This window comes from Martes martes (genome assembly GCF_963455335.1).
Source record: "Martes martes genome assembly, chromosome: 10".
NCBI lineage: Eukaryota > Metazoa > Chordata > Mammalia > Carnivora > Mustelidae > Martes > Martes martes.
In genome coordinates, this window is record NC_137898.1 from 16,797,272 (window position 1) to 16,818,860 (window position 21,589).

A 21,589-nucleotide genomic window follows, 5' to 3' on the forward strand; every position below is an offset into this window, starting at 1 on the left:
CTGTGCAAAGAACCAAGATGTCCTTCCTCAGATAAATGGATAAAGGGGATATGGTCCATAAATACAGTGGAGTACTGTGCGTCTATCAGAAAGGATGAATACCCAACTTTTGTATCAACATGGACGGGACTAGAAAAGATTACACTGAATGAAATAAGTCAAGCAGAGAGAGTTAATTATCATATGGTTTCACTAACTTGTGGAGCATAAGGAATTACATGGAGGACATTGGGAAATGGAAAGGAGAAGTGAGTTGGGGGAAATTGGAGGTGGAGACAAACCATGAGAGATGACAGACTCTGAGAAACAAACTGAAGGTTTTGGAGGGGAGGGGGGAACCTGGTGGTAATTATTAAGGAGGGCATGTATTGCATGGAGCACTGGTTGTGGTGCATAAACAATGAGTTTTGGAACACTAAAACAATTAAATTAAATTAAATTATTAAAAGTACAAATAATAAAGTAGGTTTAAATCAGAAAGATTCTTAGGGATCATGTAATTCAATACTGCTATGTTGATCACTGGTGACAAAAGGTGATATCCCTCACCACTGCATAAATACAGTTTTTATCCAAATACCTTGATCTCTCTCAAGTCACCCTCTTTTCTAGATTACATTAAAACTCACTAAGATAACCCATAACTGCAATGTGTTTGTTTCAAAGCCTAAAAAGTCCCTGGTAAGTTTTAATATTATCAGTTATCACATTCAAATTCCCTGTTTCAACCATTGGCTGCTTGTATGCTTTACCTATAGCCCACATGAATATATCTACTTAATTTGGGACATGTAGGCTACAATCATAATAACAGAAAAGTATAAAAAATTATAATTTGTATGACCCAAGGAAAACTTAATGCTTCCCCCAAATTAGAAGTGATCATTTTAGAGGCAAAGAGTTTTTACAAAAAGAATATAGAGTACCACTCCAACTATCAGAAACTACCCAAGGTAAAAATATCTGTTCAGAATGGTAAATATTTACACTATGTTCTGCCACTCTTCTAGAAGAATCTAAATAAATATGAGAGAATTTGAAGTATGACCCCAAGAAATAAAAGGGAGTTACCTAGCTAATAGATTGTCCCTTAAAACTTGAAGATTCTACAATTATTTGAATCTGGTGCTTTCGGCTCAGTCAACCAAAAAGAACAACCAAGTTGAAGCTCCATGATCAGACATGATGTGACTGAAGTGTCCAATACAAAGGAAGTCATTTGAAGGAGGGAAAGTTTGCCAGGCTGTGGATATAAGCATATAAAATATAACTTATAAACAGAGACACCAGAAATCAATATGAAGAAGGGCAGGGAAAACACTAGGTCAAAACCACAGCGATGCTAGCCAGGCAAGAGAGGCAGAGACACAGCAGTGAATATCTAAGCCATGTGTGTTGACATGTCTGTACCCGGTGCTGTCTCTTCTGTACATGAAAATGGCACAACACTAACTAGTGTACATGTTCATTTTTTCGTTTTGTTTTGTTGTTTGTTCTTAAAGATTTTATTTATTTATTTATTTGACAGACAGAGATCACAAGTAGGCAGGGAGAGGAGGAAGCAGGCTCCCTGCTGAGCAGAAAGCCTGATGTGGGGATAGATCACAGGACCCTGGGATTATGACCTGAGCTGAAGGCAGAGGCTTTAACTCATTGAGCCACCCAGGTCCCCTACATGTTCATTCTTGAAGCAATGAATTCTCATGCCCTCTGATGATGTTAACACCACAATAAAAAGATATGATTCTCAATGGACTTCTAGACAAATCCAAACTATGAAGAAAACTTTGAAATACCCATTTATCTTTTGTCATCTAAGATCAACTTCTTTCTCCATAACTTCCTCATGGCATCTTTCACCTCTGCATTCCTCAGTGTGTAAATTAGAGGATTGATCAAAGGTGTTCCAAGTGTATAAAACACAGCTATCATCTTATCCATGGGGAAGGTGGTTGCAGGGCGTGTGTATATGAATATGCAAGGACCAAAGAACAAGATGACCACAATGATGTGAGAGATGCAGGTAGAGAAGGCTTTTCTCCTCCCTTCGGCACTGTAGTTTCTCAGAGAATACAAGATAATAACATAGGAGCACATCAGCATGACAAAACTCACTGTACAGATGGCCCCACTATTGGACACCAACAGTAGGTTGACCACATAGGTGTCTGCACAGGCAAGTTTCAACAAGGGCTGCAAGTCACAAAAATAGTGATCAATCACATTGGGACCGCAGAAAGGTAAACTCAAGGCAAGACCAATCTGAGCTAAAGAATGCACACAGGACCCCACCCAGGCCATAGCCACTAGCACAGTACAGACCCTTCGACTCATGATTGTTGTGTAGTGCAGGGGCTTACAGATAGCCACATAGCGGTCAGCAGCCATGAGGATAAGGATGAAGATCCCCAAGCAGCCAAAAAAATGTAGTGAAAAGACTTGTATCATGCACTCACTGAAAGAGATAGTGGTCTTCTTCAAAAGGGCATCCACAATCATTCTAGGGGCTATGCAAGTAGAGAAGCAGGTGTCAGATAAGGATAGGTGGAAAAGGAAGAAGTACATCGGACTCCCGAGTGTCTGGCTGGTCTTGATAGTAGTAATAATCAGAAAGTTACCCAGCAACGTCCCCAAATAGAAAAGCAAGAAAGTGACAAACACTATTTTCTTTCTAACAGGATCCTGGGTTAAGCCAAGCAGAATGAACTCAGTCACATTATTATTCAGCTGCATGATTTCTTTAATTAGGAGACGCTTGAGTACAAATTTGTTGATCTGCAAAAAATAAAGGAATTAATTCATGGTGTGATGTGTGATTTTCTGGAATATTTCCAGCAAACTAAATATTCCTCAACATTAATATTTTAGGAATGAGTTTCTACAAGTCCCCTCAATAGTTTTTTCCTTCATTTTTAATGATCAATTCATAAGGTCATTATGAGTCTCAACAATCTTGTGAAGGTTATATCTTCCTAGAGCACTCTTCAGGTACAATCTTGTAGCATTTAAATGATTCTGATTTATTTTGCCAATTTGATGAATATAAGTTTAAAAGATATGGCTCCATTTTATTACTAATGTCATTATTTTTATGTATTTAGCATATCTTTGGGCCCATGTTTGATGGTGTATCAGTTGGCATTTTGGATATATTTGACTGCCCTTAGAGTTTTTGGTATAAGTAAGAAATATCACACCTGATTTTCATCCTATAAAGAATGTCTACTTTATGCATATGTTTATCAGCCTGTATTTATTATACATATTTATGGAGAATATTTTTGTATATTTTATATATTATATACATACATAAAAATGTATAATTTTATAAATATATAACATGCCCTCTTTAACTAAACATTTTCTCCCTGATATTACAGTTAGAAAAGAGGAACAGGAAATACCTCATCTTCTAAATAATATGCTATTACCTTGATACACATTTATAATACTTAGTATTTGACAGACACTAATGCAGATAAGTGAATGAATGTTCTTTGATAGTGGGTTATATCTCAAATATTTGCACTTCTAAACTTTTCCCTCCCGTTTCTGAAAAACACTCCTTAGTGGATCTCAAATCCCTGAGGTTATGTATAAATGAAAAGGGGATCTTATCACTCAATAGCTCATGTTTTCACTAATCCAAATTTTGGTTTCAGCACTTTGGGTCTGAGGTCATTTGGGGAGATGTCACCAGATAGTTCATGTTGGACCAGATCATCATGATCATAATTTCCAGTAGGGTTTGTATTATCTAAGTACCCCAAATCCTACATCATTGTAAAAGAGCAGGGATTCAGAAAAGTGAGGCAGATACAGTTTTAGACAAGAGGAAGAGTCAGAACTGACTTCATTCAGTTTGTTTTCTCTCCTGGCAAAGTCAATGATCATCCAAGTTTCAAATTTCACTCCTTTCAAATGAAGATTTCCTTTTTCATATTTGGGGAAAAAAATTACCACTTGACTTCACTTCCAAGAACAAAATATTTTATCTAGATCTTACTTGTCAAGATGATGTTGAAAGGGCACTACCTGCATGTAAAAATAAAACCTGAAATGTGATGGGTTGAAATGTAACTTGGAAGATTTATTTATCCCATTGTGTTCCTTCTCAAAGTCATCTCTACCTTTGATATTTGTCTTGAAAGCTGTGCGTATCCATAGCACAGATAAACTAAACAGACAGAAAATTTCCCTTATATATCTTTTCCTCTCCCTTGGTAAAGTTTCTTCTCCACAACACATGTGAACTGTACCTTATCTTCCTCCAAATCAAAAACAACTCTTGGAAAGTGTTGAGGTTATTTACCTCAGAATTCCATTTTTTTTTAATTTTCTTTGGATTGTGTAATCTTTGTCAAAGATTTTAAACTACAAAGAAAATGAGTTGGTGTCTTAATCAGTACAATAAGCTCACCCTTTCCTTATTCATTTGAAAGAGTGATACATCACAAAATATTTGAACTTGAAACTATACCCCATAATTGTGACCACTCTTTTGAGTGTATGATTTTTGTTTCCACGTTATTAACCCTTTAGACTTCATACCTGAAGCAAAACTATATATACATGTGGACATGTATTTTTAAGATAATTTAACATAAATACATATGTTTTAATTAACTTGTTAGTAACTGTGAGTTCTTATCAAATATTTAATCCATAATCTTTAATCAACACACTCCTTCCTTCTTCCTACATTTCTACCTACTTCAGTTGTCCCCAAACCTCAGGATGCAATTCAAAGAACTCTCCTCTGGAGGCCTTCAGTATTTACGTTATGATTATACACACACACACACACACACACACACACACACACGTGTGTGTGTGTGTGTGTGTGTGTGTGTGTGTATATATATATATATATATATATATATATATCTCACTTCTATTTTCCAATGACATCCTTTATAGCCTTTCTTGTAAGATTATATATTGAATAGAAATCTTTGAAAACTATTTATTCTCAGGATTTTATTCTCCAAAGTTCCAACACCAACACCTTGTATCACATAGGTACTTAGTAGTTTTTAATTAAATTTTCTCAATTGCTTCTTAAAATATATTTATCTGATCATTTTAGCAATATTCGGATTACAGAACACATCCACGTCATTAATGCCCTGTGACTCTCTATCTATTATGTGTGGCAGACAGACAAACATTCTCCTAACTTATAAATCCAGGAAGTGAGCTGAGATCAATTTTAAACAATGTAGTAAACATGGAGCAGAAAATGTTGTATTCTGAAGAGCATCACATAGCCATGTAAGATTTTGGGAACACTGACACACATAAAAATCATTGTCTTAAACATTAGCATTTTCTAGAAGACTCTTTAACCCACAAATAATGCAAGGAGAGCCTTGACATTTTTCCTATGTTCTTGTAACTGAGGCATGTTTTTGTCCAAGTCTTAGTGGATGACCACACGTCTATTTTTTTCAAGGACGTGTTAATACTTTCATCTGATTCTCCAAGAAATATGACATAAAAAAGAGTTGCAATGACCTGGGGACAAATAGCCCTAGTATAATAACACATCTTCTAATAAGTATTGCTCTTACCTCAACTTTTCAAACAAGTGTAGCCAACTTTGGAATAGCTAAATCTGTCAGAACAGTAACAAACAAACCACATGTTGGGTTTGGAGGTAACAAGGAAGAGCTGAAAGAAAAGCACACAGGAAAAAAGTGGAGAATAGATGAGAGTGGAATAGAGTGTCAGGTGAATCATTCTATCCCATAAATCTGTCTTTCTGCAGCAGCCACAGTGCTTCCTAAAGGGCCTTCTTCAACTACCTAACCCTCCCTGGTTGGTTACACTAGATTTCCATCTCTGGGAGAACCCCTATACTCATTTCTATGCAAAATTCGCCTTCTCTGTGTGAAGGTTAATAAACTGTCCCCAGATTCTTTATCCCTTAAAAGCCCAAACTGAAGAAGGATGAAAAAAGAAACTATCCCACATATATGGTGGCACTTTCCAATTTCATGATATCGTGTTTCCTCCACATTGCCATGTTTCCTCCAAACTTTCCATGAGAAAAAGTTGTTCAGCAATCAGACTAAGTCTCACATTGGGTCAACTGCAAATTAAATTCTTACAATATTATTTTGGAAACAAAGAATAATAACTCCATGCCATGATGTGTAAATTTCTAATTAAACTTTAGATTTATTGATTTGTTTTAGAGAGAAAGAAAGAGAGAGAAAGCAGGGGGCGAGTTGTAAGGCAGAGAAAGAGAATCTCAAGCAGACCTTGAGACCTTGACTACTGAGCGTAGAGCTGGATGTGGCACTCAGTCAGGGGCCCTATATTATGAACAGAGCTGAAATCAAGTCAGATGCTCAACCAGCTGAGCCACCAAGGAACTACACAACTTTCTATTTGAAACCGTCACTTGGAGATAGGAAAGTTAGCATCCTCACAAAGCTGTCAACATCACTGTCTCTATTGACCCTTTTCCAGATTATCACCAGGCTTAAGTTCTTCTAACTTTTAGTATCCATACTGAGAACCCATCCTCCTCAGCTACCTCATATGAAAAGCATTTGTGAACCTTTACACATTTTGCTACCTCAAGAAACTATAAAAAAACTTTACAACATGAAATCCATCCTTCCACCCCCATACAACAATGGAAAGCCAAACAAAGATTTCCACATACCTGGTACTCGTAAAATATTTGCAGAGTTCAAAAGATTATTTTACTCCAAAGCTTACATTTCATTTTATTTCTTTACTATATAAACAGCAAATTTTGAAAAAAAAATATTCTTTTTTTCATGTTCCCTTCTCAGACAATATGGGAGCAATAGTCACAAGATATATGATAATATATTTTAAATATATTGGGTTATTTTATGATGCCTCTCTGAGTACAAAGGTGTAAGCAACCTGTCACTTACCTGTTAGAACACCATAAATTAATGCCAAATATTTCCATCCCTTTTTGAAAGTAGCCTTCCCATGGAACACAGAAAAAAAAAATGCCTTTTCTGCATCCTGGAGGGAATATTTTAAGGCATAATGATATAAAATATTAGCACCTTAGAGAATATCATTCCCTAAAGTTTTCCCTTCTTTATTAATCAGAAACATCCCAGATGTTATAATATGTTTAACTCTTGGTTCTAATACAGTAGAGTAAGATAACCCTCCTCAGTCTCAAGTTTGGTGGTTCCTTGTGCTTTGCTGGTATTTAGTACCTGTGGATGACCAAAGATACAGGAGAAAAAGGAAAATACAGATGCTTGAGAACATGAAGAAGAAAAAACAGTGTCTTTGGCAAAAGAGGATGTGGTTCTCCAAGAAACTACTCTGATCCCTGCCCAGTGCCCTAAGTTAATATCTATACTTTAGGAGACAAGCTTCTCTAGCTCTTGTAATTTATTTGCAAGAACAATCCAGGGAATGCAGTATAGTGTTCCAAAACCAAAGGTTCTGTTCTCTGTGTTATAGCTGAGCCCACCCCCAAAGAACCACAGATTTGTAGCAAGTGATCTAAAGATTAGTATGTGTACTGAATATATATCTCATATTTTCAAATCCACTTCCATTTGTTTTGTCAACTAATATTAGTAAAGACACTTGTTAAGGAATTCATTTTATTGAAATAATTTTATTACTCCAATATTTATTAAATGTATTTTATAAACTTTTTATCACTTTCTATAAGTTATATCTTTCCATTCACATAACTACTCCATGAAGTAGGTGTTAACGATGACATTTCATATGAAAAAACAAAACAAAACAAAACGAACAATAAAACTCATGAAAGTTAAGCAGCTTGTCAGGTTGTATGTTTAGTAAATTCAGTGTGGAGATCTGTATTAATGATGCTCTTTTTTCATTGTTTTTCCACATTCCACACATTTTCCTGACACCAGCCTAAACTGAAGACCAGGAAAGACTGGAAAGTGATGAAGGACATTTCTAATGGCTAGCAATGGTATCTCAGGTTGAGGAGTTCAAAATTAATAGTAAAGCAATGAGAATAGCTTGAAACACAGGTAGGTAGCCAAGGAATATATGCATAAAAATCTTTAGTAGGCACTTGATTTTTTTTAAGTATGAATTTAAAGTTAGGACTGTAGGACTAGATTTTGGTATGACCACTTATAAATGAAAGTTTAAATCAAGAAATTGGCTAAGGTCGCTCCACACCACCTCTGCCCTGGAAATATCAGGTGGGTAGTGTTGAGAAGTGAGCCAACATCAAAATGTAAGGTTACATCAACATTTAAAAGAATACCTGAAGACCCCCCCTTTTTTTTTTAATAAACATATAATGTATTTTTATCCCCAGGGGTACAGGTCTATGAATCGCCAGGTTTACATATTTCACAGCACTCATCATAGCACATACCCGCCCCAATGTCCATTTCCCCACCACCCTCTCCCGTTCCCCCCTCCACCCAGCAACCCTCAGTCTGTTTTTTGAGATGGAGTCTTTTATGGTTTGTCTCCCTCCCAATCCCATCTTTTCATTTTTTCTTTTCCTACCTCCCCCCAAAACCCTCGCATTGCATCTCCACTTCCTCATATCAAAGAGATCATATGATAGTTGACTTTCTCTGATTGACTTATTTCGCTAAGCATAATACCCTCTAGTTCTATCCACGTCATCGCAAATGGCAAGATTTCATGTCTTTTGATGGCTGCATAGTATTCCATTGTGTATATATACCACCTCTTCTTCATCCATTCATCTGTTGATGGACATTTAGGCTCTTTCCACAGTTTGGTTATTGTGGACATTGCTGCTGTAAACATTCGGGTGCACGTGCCCCTTCGGTGCACCACGTTTGTATCTTTAGGATATATACCCAGTAGTGCAATTGCTGGGCCATAGGGTAGCTCTATTTTCAGTTTTTTGAGGAACCTCCACACTGTTTTCCAGGATGGTTGCACCAGCTTGCATTCCTACCAGCAGTGTAGGAGGGTTCCCCTCTCTCCACATCCTCGCCAGCATCTGTCATTTCTAGACTTGTTAATTTTAGCCATTCTGACTGGTGTGAGGTGGTATCTCATTGTGACTTTGATTTGTGTTTCCCTGATGCCGAGTGATGTGGAGCATTTTTTCATGTGTCTGTTGGCCATCTGGATGTCTTCTTTGCAGAAATGTCTGTTCATGTTCTCTGCCCATTTCTTGATTGGATTATTTGCTCTTTGGGTATTAAGTTTGATAAGCTCTTTATAGATTTTGGATACTAGCCCTTTATCTGATATGTTGTTTGCAAATATCTTCTCCCATTCTGTCAGTTGTCTTTTGGTTTTGTTCACTGTTTCCTTTGCTGTGCAAAAGCTTTTGATCTTGATGAAATCCCAATAGTTCATTTTTGCTCTTGCTTCCGTTGCCTTTGGCGATGCTCCTAGGAAGAAGTTGCTGTGGTTGAGGTCAAAGAGGTTGCTGCCTGCGTTCTCCTCAAGGATTTTGATGGATTCCTTTCTCACATTGAGGTCCTTCATCCATTTTGAGTCTATTTTCGTGTGTGGTGTAAGGAAATAGTCCAATTTTCCCAGCACCATTTGTTGAAGAGGCTGTCTTTTTTCCATTGGATATTCTTTCCTGCTTTGTCGAAGATTAGTTGACCATAGAGTTGAGGGTCTATTTCTGGGCTCTCTCTTCTGTTCCATTGATCTATATGTCTGTTTTTGTGCCAGTACTATACTGTCTTGATGATGACAGCTTTGTAATAGAGCTTGAAGTCTGGAATTGTGATGCCAACGAATTTGGCTTTCTTCTTCAATATTCCTTTGGCTATTCGAGGCCTTTTATGGTTCCATATAAATTTGAGGATTATTTGTTCTATTTCTTTAAAAAAATGGATGGGATTTTGATAGGGATTGCATTAAATGTGTATATTACTTTAGGTAGAATAGACATTTTCACAATATTTGTTCTTCCAACCCATGAGCATGGAATATTTGTCCATTTCTTTGTGTCTTCCTCAATTTCTTTCATGAGCACTTTATAGTTTTCTGAGTATAGATTCTTTGCCTCTTTGGTTAGATTTATTCCTAGGTATCTTATGGTTTTGGGTGCGATTGTAAATGGGACTGACTCCTCAATTTCTCTTTCTTCTCTCTTGTTGTTAGTGTAAAGAAATGAGACTGATTTCTGTGCATTGACTTTATATCCTGACACTTTACTGAATTCCTGTATAAGTTCTAGCAGTTTTGGAGTGGAGCCTTTTGGGCTTTCCACATATAGTATCATATCATCTGCAAAGAGTGATAGTTTGACTTCTTCTTTGCCAATTTGGATGTCTTTAATTTCTTTTTGTTGTCTGATTGCTGAGGCTAGGACTTCTAGTACTATGTTGAACAGCAGTGGTGATAACAGACATCCTTGCCATGTTCCTGACCTTAGCGGAAAAGCTTTCAGTTCTTCTCCATTGAGAATGATATTTGCGGTGGGGTTTTCATAGATGGCTTTGATAATATTGAGGTATGTGCCTTCTATCCCTACACTTTGAAGAGTTTTAATCAGGAAGGGATGCTGCACTTTGTCAAATGCTTTTTCAGCATCTACTCAGAGTATCATATGGTTCTTACTCTTTCTTTTATTAATGTATTGTATCACATTGATGGATTTGCAGATGTTGAATCAACCTTGCAGCCCTGGAAAAAATCCCACTTGGTCCTGGTAAATAATCCTTTTAATGTTCTGCTGGATCCTATTGGCCAGTATTTTGGTGAGAATCTTTGCATCTGTGTTCATCAAGGATATTGGTCTGTAGTTCTCTTATTTGGTGGGATCCTTGTCTGCTTTTGGGATCAAGGTGATGCTGGCCTCATAGAATGAGTTTGGAAGTTTTCCTTCCATTTCTATTTTTTGGAACAGTTTCAGGAGAATAGGAATTAATTCTTCTTTAAATGGGAATTCTGGGAATTCTTCCCAGAATTCCCCTGGGAAGCCGTCTGGTCCTGGACTTTTGTTTGTTTGGAGATTTTTGATAACTGTTTCAATCTCCTTACTGGTTATGGGTCTGTTCAGGTTATCTATTTCTTCCTGGTTCAGTTGTGGTACTTTATATGTCTCTAGAAATGTATCCATTTCTTCCAGATTGTCAAATTTGTTGGTGTAGAGTTGCTCATAGTATGTCCTTATAATTGTTTGTATTTCTTTGGTATTGGTTGTGATCTCTCCTCTTTCATTCATGATTTTATTTATTTGGGTCATTTCTCTTTTCCTTTTGATAAGTCTGGCCAGGGGTTTGTCAATCTTATTAATTCTTTCAAAGAACCAGCTCCTAGTTTTGTTGATTTGTTCTATTGTTTTTTTAGTTTCTATTTCATTGATTTCTGCTCTGATCTTTATGATTTCTCTTCTCCTGCTGGGTTTAGGCTTTTTTTTTAAGATTTTATTTATTTATTTGATAGACAGAGATCACAAGTAGGCAGAGAGGCAGGCAGAGAGAGAGGAGGAAGCGGGCTTCCTGCTGAGCAGAGAGCCCGATGTGGGGCTCGATCCCAGGACCCTGGGATCATGACCTGAGCCAAAGGCAGAGGATTTAACCCACTGAGCCACCCAGGCGCCCCTGGGTTTAGGCTTTCTTTGTTGTTCTCTCTGTGTATTGAGACCTTTCTTGTTTCTTGAGAAAGGCTTGTACCGCTATATATTTTCCTCTCAGGCCTGCCTTTGTTGTGTCCCACAGATTTTGAACCATTGTGTTTTCATTATCATTTGTTTCCATGAATTTTTTCAATTCTTCTTTAATTTCCTGGTTGACCCATTTGTTTTTTAGAAGGATGCTCTTTAGTCTCCATGTATTTGCGTTCTTTCCAAATTTCCTCTTGTGATTGAGTTCTAGCTTCAGAGCATTGTGGTCTGAAAATATGCAGAGAATGATCTCAATCTTTTGGTACTGATTGAGACCTGATTTATGACCCAGGAAGTGATCTATTCTGGAGCATGTTCCATGTGCACTAGAGAAGACTGTGTATTCTGTTGCTTTGAGATGGAGTGTTCTGAATATATCTGTGTTGTCCGTCTGATCCAGTGTGTCATTTAAGCCTTTATTTCCTTGTTGATCTTTTGCTTGGATGATCCGTCCGTTTCAGTGAAGGGAGTGTTAAACAATATTATTATTGTATTATTGTTGATGTGTTTCTTTGATTTTGTTATTAATTGGTTTATATAGTTGGCTGCTCCCATGTTAGGGGCATAGATATTTAAGATTATTAGGTCTTCTTGTTGGACAGACCCTTTGAGTATGATATAGTGTCCTTCCTCATCACTTATTATAGTATTTGGCTTAAAATCTAATTGATCTGATAGAAGGATTGCCACCCCAGCTTTCTTCTGTTCCATTAGCATGGTACATTGTTTTCCACCCCCTCACGTTAAATCTGGAGGTGTCTTCGGGTCTAAAATGAGTTTCTTGTAGGCAGCATACGGATGGGTTTTGTTTTTTTTATCCATTCTGGTACCCTGTGTCTTTTGATTGGGACATTTAGCCCATTAACATTCAGGGTAACTATTGAGAGATATGAATTTAGTGCCATTGTATTGCCTGTAAGCTGACTGTTCCTGTATATTGTCTCTGTTTCTTTCTGATCTACTACTTTTAGGGTCTCTCCTTGCTTAGAGGACCCCTTTCAATATTTCCTGTAGAGCTGGTTTGGTGTTTGCAAATTCTTTCAGCTTTTGTTTGTCCTGGAAGCTCTTTATCTCTCCTTCTATTTTCAATGATAGTCTAGCAGTATATAGTATTCTTGGCTGCATGTTTTTCTTGTTTAATGCTCTGAATATCTCATGCCAGTTCTTTCTGGCCTGCCTGGTCTCTGCAGATAGGTCCGCTGCCAATCTAATGTGTTTACCCTTGTATGTTACAGACTTCTTTTCCCGGGCTGCTTTCAGGATTTTCTCTTTGTCGCTAAGACTTGTAAATTTTACTATCAGGTGACGAGGTGTGGACCTATTTTTATTGATTTTGAGGGGTGTTCTTAGCATCTCCTGGATTTTGATGCTTGTTCCCTTTGCCATATTAGGGAAATTCTCTCCAATAATTGTCTCCAATATACCTTCTGCTCCCCTCTCTCTTTCTTCTTCTTCTGGAATCCCAATTATTCTAATGTTGTGTCATCTTATGGTGTCGCTTCTCTCTCAAATTCACTCCTCGTGATCCAGTATTTGTTTGTCTCTCTTTTGCTCAGCTTCTTTATTCTCTGTCATTTGGTCTTTTGTCACTAATTCTTTCTTCTGCCTCATTTATCCTAGCAGTAAGAGCTTCCATTTTTTATTGCACCTCATTAATAGCTTTTTTTATTACAACTTGGTTAGATTTTAGTTCTTTTATTTCTCCAGAAAGGGCTTTTATCTCTCCGGAGAGGGTTTCTCTAATATCTTCTATGCCTTTTTCGAGCCCAGCTAGAAGCTTGAGAATTGTCTTTCTGAACTCTAGATCTGTCATGTTACCAATGTCTGTATTGATTAGGTCTCCAGCCTTTGGTACTGCCCCTTGTTCTTTTTTTTGAGGTGAGTTTTTCTGCCTTGTCATTTTTTCCAGATAAGATTTGCTTTCTCCTCTTGTGGAATTCCGATGTTCTTGGTGAGTGAAGTTGGGTTTGGCTGGGTTTACTGTTGATCTTCAGGGGGAGGGGCCTGTTGTAGTGATTCTCAAGTGTCTTTGCTACAGGTGGAATTGCACCACCCTTGCCAGGGGCTGGGCTAAGTAATCCGCTTGGGTTTGCTTTCGTTAGCTTTTGTTCCCTGAGCGCCTTCTGTAGAGATCCAGAGGAGGACGGGAATGAAATGGCGGCCTCCCAATCTCTCAGCCCAGAGGAGCCGAGAGCTTGGGGTGCTGCTCCTCAGTGCACCCTCAGAGAAAAGCGCCCCAACCGCCCCGCCTCCCTGGCCTGTGGTTGCGCCTTGAGGAAAGCAGTCAATTGCTGGAACCTCAAGAAAACCGCCCAGTCACTTCCATCTCCGTGGCCTCCAGCCGCGCTCTGAGCCCACCCAGCCTGTGACCGGCATGAGGTAACCCCGGGCTGAGAGCTCACTCCTCAGCTTTGTGATTGTAGCCGGCTTCCCCACTCTAATACCTGAGAGCTCTATGCACTCAGACACCCCCAGTCCTTCTGTGACCCCGCGGGACCTGGGGTTATGCTCCCGCGCCTGGATTTCCCCCTGGTTTAGCCTCTGGAGCGATGTCTCCCAGTGGAGCAGACTTTTAAAAGTCCCGATTTTGTGCTCCATTGCTCCGCCACTTGCCAGGAGCCAGCCCCTCCCCCCGCGGTCTGTCTTCCCGTCGCTTTGGATTCATTTCTCCGCAGATCCTTCCTTTCAGAAAGTGATCGATTTTCTGTTTCTAGAATTGTTGCTCTTCTTCTCTTCGATTTCCCGTTGGATTTGTAGGTGTTCACAATGCTTAGATAAGCTATCTAGCTGATCTCCTGCTACCCGATGTCGTCTCAGCCTGCTACTTCTCCGCCATCTTGACTCCTCACCCTGAAGACTCTTAAGAAGCATGAGTGGATAAAGAATTTATGATCCATATATACAGTGGAATATTATGCCTCCATCAGAAAGAATGAATACCCAACTTTTGTATCAACATGGACGGGACTGGGGGAGATTATGCTGAGTGAAAGAAGTCAAGCAGAGAGAGTCAATTATGATATGGTTCCACTTAATTGTGGAGCATAAGGTATAACATGGAGGACATTAGGAGAAGGAAAGGATAAGTGAATTGGGGGAAATTGGAGTGGGAGGTGAAGCATGAGAGACTGTGGACTCTGAAAAACAAACTGAGGGTTTAGGAGGGGATAGAGGTGGGGCGATAGGTGAGCCTGCTGGTGGGAATTAAGGAGGGCAAGTATTGCATGGAGCATTGGGTATGGTGCATAAACAATGAATCTTGGAACACTGAAAAAGAAAATTATAAAAAAAAATAAATTAATAAAAAAGGAGAAGCACACTCAAAGAATCATGAGTCAAATCACAAGGAGACAGTGATTTGTAATCCAAAGGAGTAGACTTTCAGAAGGACTGAATTTTCTGTGTAAGAAGGCCACCTGAGCACTAGTGCCTAAAACTCAGATGCATACAAATTATGATTGAAATGATCTGTTACTGGGAGATTAAAAATAGGAAAGATTTATAGGTGAATCAGAAACCAAGAATTCCAATTTTACTCCTCAATTCTTCACAATTTCTGTAAATTTTATGGAGGTGTAATATTCCATAATATTCCATATATTTTTTTAAAGATTTTATTTATTTGACAGAGAGAAATCAGAGCTAGGCAGAGAGGCAGACAGAGAGAGGGGGAAGCAGGCTCCTGCTGAGCGGAGAGCCCGATATGGGGCTCAATCCCAGGACCCTGAGATCATGACCTGAGCCGAAGGCAGAGGCTTAAACCACTGAGCCACCCAGGCGCCCCAATTCCATATATTTTAAATACTCATTGAGGGTGCGAAATACCACTCTCTTTTTATCCACCATATCTACTAGTAAGCATTTACAAAAAGCAGTTTAAGGGCACCTGGTTGGCTCAGTCATTAAGCTCTGCCTTCAATTCAAGTCATGAAACCTGGGTCCTGGGAACTAGCACGAGGTTGTGCTCCCACTCAGCGAGAAGCCTGCTGCTCCCTCTCCTACTCCACCTGCCTGTATCCCCTAACTTCTTGTGTCTCTGTCAAATAAATAAATAAAATATTTTTTTAAAAAATTCTCTTAAAAAAAAAGCAGTCTATATTAAGCATTAAGCTATCTACTGGTTACTAACTGAATGAACTGAATGAATGAATTAAGCAAGTAAAGCAAGCTGAAAAAAGTTTTGAGTGGGGGCACCTGGAGAACTCATTTGGTTAAGCATGTGCCTTGGGCCCAGGTCACGATCCTAGTGTCCTGTGATCGAGTCCCAAATCAGGCTCCCTGTTCAGTGGGTCCCTCCTTCTCCCTCTGCCTCTGCCTCTCTCTCTCTCTATCTCTGTCTTTAATGAAAAAATAAATAAAATCTTAAAAAAAAAAGATTTGGGCCATATTTTATAATTACCCCTGAATAATTACTCATATGATGGTAGATGGAATAAGTTGAAGAGATTATTTCTGAACTAATCTAAAGCTACTAATTTAGAAAGAGCAGATTGAAGTGCAGTCTGGTCTGGGGACACAACTAATAGTCCTCTATGAGTCCCTTCAGTGATGGGCATCAATCGCAGCTAAGGTCAATAGCAGTGAGACACTGAATCCCACTAAACATCAAATAAGACCTTGAAATGTCATGTTCTCATCACAATACAGTGTGATATTTTTCATGAAGTGCTGTAGAATGTATCATCAATAAGGAGAACCTTTGGCGGGCATTTGCTGTTTTGATGAAACATCTCTAACACTTCAGCAGATACACCATACCTGCCTCAGGAAGAGGCTAAAGATGAGCTATAAAACCTGTGTTAGTGCACCCTGTTTGATTTTTCCTGAAAGTATTTGTCTTCCTTCTTTGAATGAACCTTGATTTTCCTCTGAAGACCCACAGATCCTCCATTTTCAGTATGAGTTATGAGTAGCATTTTCTCCAAGGGTGGCACTATGACTTCTGTGTGGCCAATCAGAAAGCACTTCCCCCACCCCTGTTTAATGATCAGGTCAGAGATCTATTAGCAAATGAGATGCAAACTCAAAATTTTTGCTTGGACTCTTGAAAAAAGTTATTATTTTATTCCTAATAGAGTTTCTGCAGTAGAGACCCAGAAATCTTAAGGTCTTGTCATAAGGGGAGAGACACTGATCTAAAATGGAGCGAGCCCAAAAGGAAACAGAGCCAGAAGACAAGTAGAGAAAACCCATTTATCAAAAATCTTTAACTCTACATTTTGCACATTTCCAACTATTTTACGATATTTCATTTTATTCCTTTTATACAACTGTTATTTGCATTCATTTAAAAAGTATAATGAGGGGCACCTGGGTGGCTCAGTGAGTTGGGCCTCTGCCTTCAGCTCAGGTCATGATCTCAGGGTCCTGGAATCGAGCCCCACATTGGGCTCTCTGCTCCGTGAGGAGCCTGCTTCTTCTTCTCTCTCTCTCTGCCTGCCTCTCTGCCTACTTGTGATCTCTGTCAAGTAAATAAATAAAATCTTTAAAAAGTATAATGAATATTTGTAAACTTAACTCTATCCCAAGAACTAAAATATTACCAATAGTTAAATCCAATTAACCCCTTCCCTATCTTGTTCCCTGCTTCATCCTAAGGGTAGCTAATATCCTGATTTTTTAATATATCTTTACCTTGGTTCCTGAAAATAAAACATCTTAATATATTGTTCAGTTTCTCCCAGTTTTGAATTTTAAAGAACATAGCAGACTATATGCAGAATTCTAGGAATTACCTTATTGTTAATTCAACATTACTTATGTTACCAAGTTTTATAATGGTTTCTGAATACAGTTGTAGACACATTTTTACCATCATAACATATTCTCTTGTATGATTATTTCAAAATATATTGAAGTATTATCCTGTCAATGAATATTTGATTATGATAAACAATAACTATGCACCTTTATAAACATGTCTCCTACGAGTGTAATTGGTAGGTTGCAGGATGTACAATACAGCTTTATAATATAGTATCATAAATTACCACAAGGGGTCCAGGAAATGCAATTGAACTACGTCCCAAAAAGGAAGAGACCACAATATTTATAAACAGATCTAATGCCTCTAATTGCTGAAGAAGAATTACGTTTAAATAATGTTCTATTTTGTTGTTGTTTTAATGAAAAACATGGATAAATTTATAATCCACAAAACAATCTGGATCCATATTTTTCACTGTCAATTTAAAAATGTCAATTGTTAGCAATGTTATGGGACAGATGGCATCTATGCTTGTGGTGAACACACCATAATGTATAAAATTGCCAAATCACTAACTTGTACACCTGAAATTAACTGTTGTGTCAATTAGACTCAAATTTGAAAATTGCCAATGCCTACCACTTTATCTGTGTCATATCTAGAATAAGATTTTTGAACACTAAAATAAACTGATGTGCTATGAAAGGAAAAGAGTTTTTAAGAAGCAGAAGAAATTTCCCTTATTTATTAGATAGTATTAAAATATGTGACCTACAAAGTTAGGTTCGAGGTATATAATTACACTTTTGTTACCAAGAGCCATATGCATAAAAATATTTCCATCTACTCCTAAATACCTATATTAATTAAAGATAACTTGCAGATGTTAGGAGAAGCATGGTAATGAATTAGAGAACTGCATGATACAATCAGTTCCTTATTCCCTAGAATATTGCCTGGGCTCAAAAGCCTGATCAAGAGGAATAAGGTCTTCTGTTTGGAAAATGATAATGAAATACATCATCTTTATTGCCTTATTGATAGTTTGCAAACCTCTCTCTATATAGATGAACTTCCAGAACCTTCAGTCTTAAGTGGACGTGGTACCTTTTAATAGACTGTCTTCAGAACTTCTTAAATAACTTCATAAAAATGAAGAACTCAAAAAAATAGCCTAACTAAGATAGATTTACCTTCATCCCATTTCATAATTTAAACACCCAATTTGAAGAAGTAATGGAGAGAGCTGAGTTGATACACAGAGGATCTTTAGGACAGTAAAAACAATCGGTATGCACTATAATGAGGGATACATGTCATTATTATACATTTGTCTAAACCCACAGAATGTACAACAGCAAGAGTGAACCCTAAGGTGAACTACGGACCATGGGTGATTATGACATATCAGTGTAAGTTCAAATGCAACAAACATATGTCTCTGGTAGGGGATGTTAATAATGAGGAGACTATGCATGTGTACATGGGAAATTTCTCTGCCTTCCTCTCAATTTTTCTGTGCACGTAAAAGTGCTCAATAGAAGGATTTTCTAGCTGATATATAGACTTTTACACACATATGCCAGGCTTTTTCTCGGGTTGCAATCTATCCTGAAGCTATGAAAATGATGTATTCCTTAGGTCAGCCTTATTCTCAGATGCCTTGGAACTTCAGCCCCTGTCTTTGGCTCATGTTGCAGGGAAGGAAAAAGCGGATTCCCTGAGGTACACAGCAAACTGTGGTCAATAACTCCTTCCAACATGGTCTCTTGGTCTCCAAGGCTGATGCAATCCTTTAATTATCAGAATTTGTGATGCCAAAACCACTAACACACTAACAGGAACTTTTGTTTTTCGACTCCCCAGAGACAACTTCTTCCAGCGGCCAATAGTTTCTTGGCAAGAAGTTTCAGAGCTAAATTCTACTATTGAGCTACTGAAAAATGCTCCTACAGGCAGGCCCCAATTCTCCCAACATAATGAATGATTTTCTGAAGACATTACATCAGCCACCTTGAATGGTATCTTTGTATTTCTGTCTCCAGTGCCCTGCTCACTCATAAACTGCAACTGAAGCCTCCAATCCTTCTCCCTAACCATGAAGTCATGCCAACTCCCTGCCTTTACATGGAACATCTTCCTGAGATCACTCTTCTCCTACTTCCTGTCACTCAGAGCATGGGCACAGAGCCATCTACACATTCAAGTCTGGTGTGATCCACTGAAGTGCCCACTGTTGACACACATGAAACCTATGTGTACCTTGATAATGTGTAGACCATTTTTCCTCAAATTTGTAAAATATTTTATATAGGGATGCTCTGAAGCTCAGCTTCAGCCTTGGCATTCATCCAAAATAATTTATCAGTTTAGACCTCAGCATTTGAAAGACTAAAGAGAAAAAGGCCTACATCAGTGTCATTTCTGGTTGTCTCTGCTCTTCAGGAATATGACTGCATAGGTTACTTCTGTGTCCAATCTGCCTAATGGTACAATTACATATTAGTCATGACATTCCGATTCACTACTGATATATAAATATTTACTTTCAAATATTGATGAATATTCTAAGTGTGACTTGGAGAAAATACCTCTTTGTTTGTTTGTTTTCACTTTGGTTTCTTGTGGATTTGAAATATTTTGGATATGATTTGCATCATCATACTTATAATACCAATAATTAGAATACTAACCTCTTTCCGTGATGTGAACACACACATAATAGCCACAACTGCAACTGACAGCAAATCACTTCAGGAACAGGCAACAATAGGGTCACAAAACAAATGAAATTGCACAAGTTCTTTTCCCATTTTTTAAAAAAATTAATGCCTTGTTGATAAAGAAAAGATTCTTATATTTGACTCTTACCTCAATCTAATTAGCAAATTTATCTAATGGCACTAGCAGAGTCTTGTAATATTTGAATTATAATATTTAATTCAAAAATGTTTTAGTCTCTTAAAGAATGAAATTTATCTTTTAGAAATATTTTTACTTTTTGTTTGATTTGGACATTTGTAGGGAATGATGACCACTGAAAAGGATCTTGATGAATTCCTCCAATGAGACATTGAAGAAAGTTTCCAGCATAGGGCATAAAGGAAAAAGAAAAGACAGAAAGATTAAGATGCAGGATACTGGGTCAAGTTAGAAACACAGTTTTTGAAAGGAAGGAAAATCAGCTTTTTCAGAGACCATCTGGGAATTGTAAATGCTCTAGGTATCACTTCTGATACCCACAAAGATCTCCAAAATGATCTCTTCACCTTGCTTCCCCATAAAGCATGCTACTGCAGAAAATGACCTCTGGTTCCCAGCTATTGAAAGAAGACTGAAGAATTAACAAATGCTAAAATTTCTATTCTTCCTGTGTTTTGATAAAGTTTGATTATAAACACTATAATTCACAGTAAAATTCTCAAACACTGGATCATGGGAAGCTGAGCTCTACTGAGAAGACAGGGACTTTCTCAATCATTTTTGTCTTTCCTCAAATACTCCTGTTCCCAAAGTATAAAGCACAGCTCCTTCACTTCCCTTCATTGTCAGCCCCCCCTTCTCACTTCTCTTCTATCCTTAACTGTCACATCTGCTTAATCTTGTTAGGAAAGTTTCTCACTTCCTGTTGCCCATGAGTCATTATTAGAAAAATCTTCTCTACCATAAAGCTGCAACACACTTTTGCCATAGGTTTCTGTATTACATGGATAAATATTTTCTATTTAAATCATTAACTATTTTTATTTCCCATGGTATAAAGAACATTGTTCCAAATAACTACACAGGTATTGTCTTAGCAACTTTTTGGAATCATTTATAATCCAAATAATTTAAATATCACATTAACCTTTTTTTCCAAAATCATATACCTATTGTGTTCTTTTTCAGAGATGTGTGTTCAGCTTCCACGATATCTTTACTCCATAGCTAATACCACACACTTGTAATTATTTTTAGCTGGGTATTGTATGTTTTTTTTTGTACTTTTTAAAATTTTTATTAACATATAATGTATTATTAACCACAAGGGTACAGGTTTGTGAATCACCAGGTTTACACACTTCACAGCACTCATCATAGCACATACCTTCCCCAATGTCCATAACTCCACCACGGTCTTCCTACCGCCCTAACCCCAGCAATACTCAGTTTGTTTTGTGAGATTAAGGGTCTCTTATGGTTTGTCTCCCTCCCAATCCCATCTTGTTTCATTTATTCTTTTTCTACCCCCCAAACCCTCCATGTTGCATCTCAACTTC

The 21,589-nt window shown here is 37.8% G+C and overlaps 2 protein-coding genes across 2 annotated transcripts in view; one reads left to right on the forward strand and one right to left on the reverse strand.

The window, feature by feature from the left end:
• LOC308350763 (olfactory receptor 4C11-like) overlaps positions 1–21,589 on the forward strand; it is a gene marked incomplete at both ends in the record, with an annotated part of 65,326 nt that overhangs the window by 20,417 nt on the left and 23,320 nt on the right. The window lies entirely within an intron of this gene.
• Positions 1,801–2,733, reverse strand: LOC308351594 (olfactory receptor 4C16-like; the record flags this gene model as incomplete). The annotated part of the gene is made up of 1 exon (XM_080817393.1): positions 1,801–2,733. The coding sequence occupies one exon, from the start codon at positions 2,731–2,733 to the stop codon at positions 1,801–1,803; it is 933 nt and encodes a 310-aa protein (XP_080673519.1).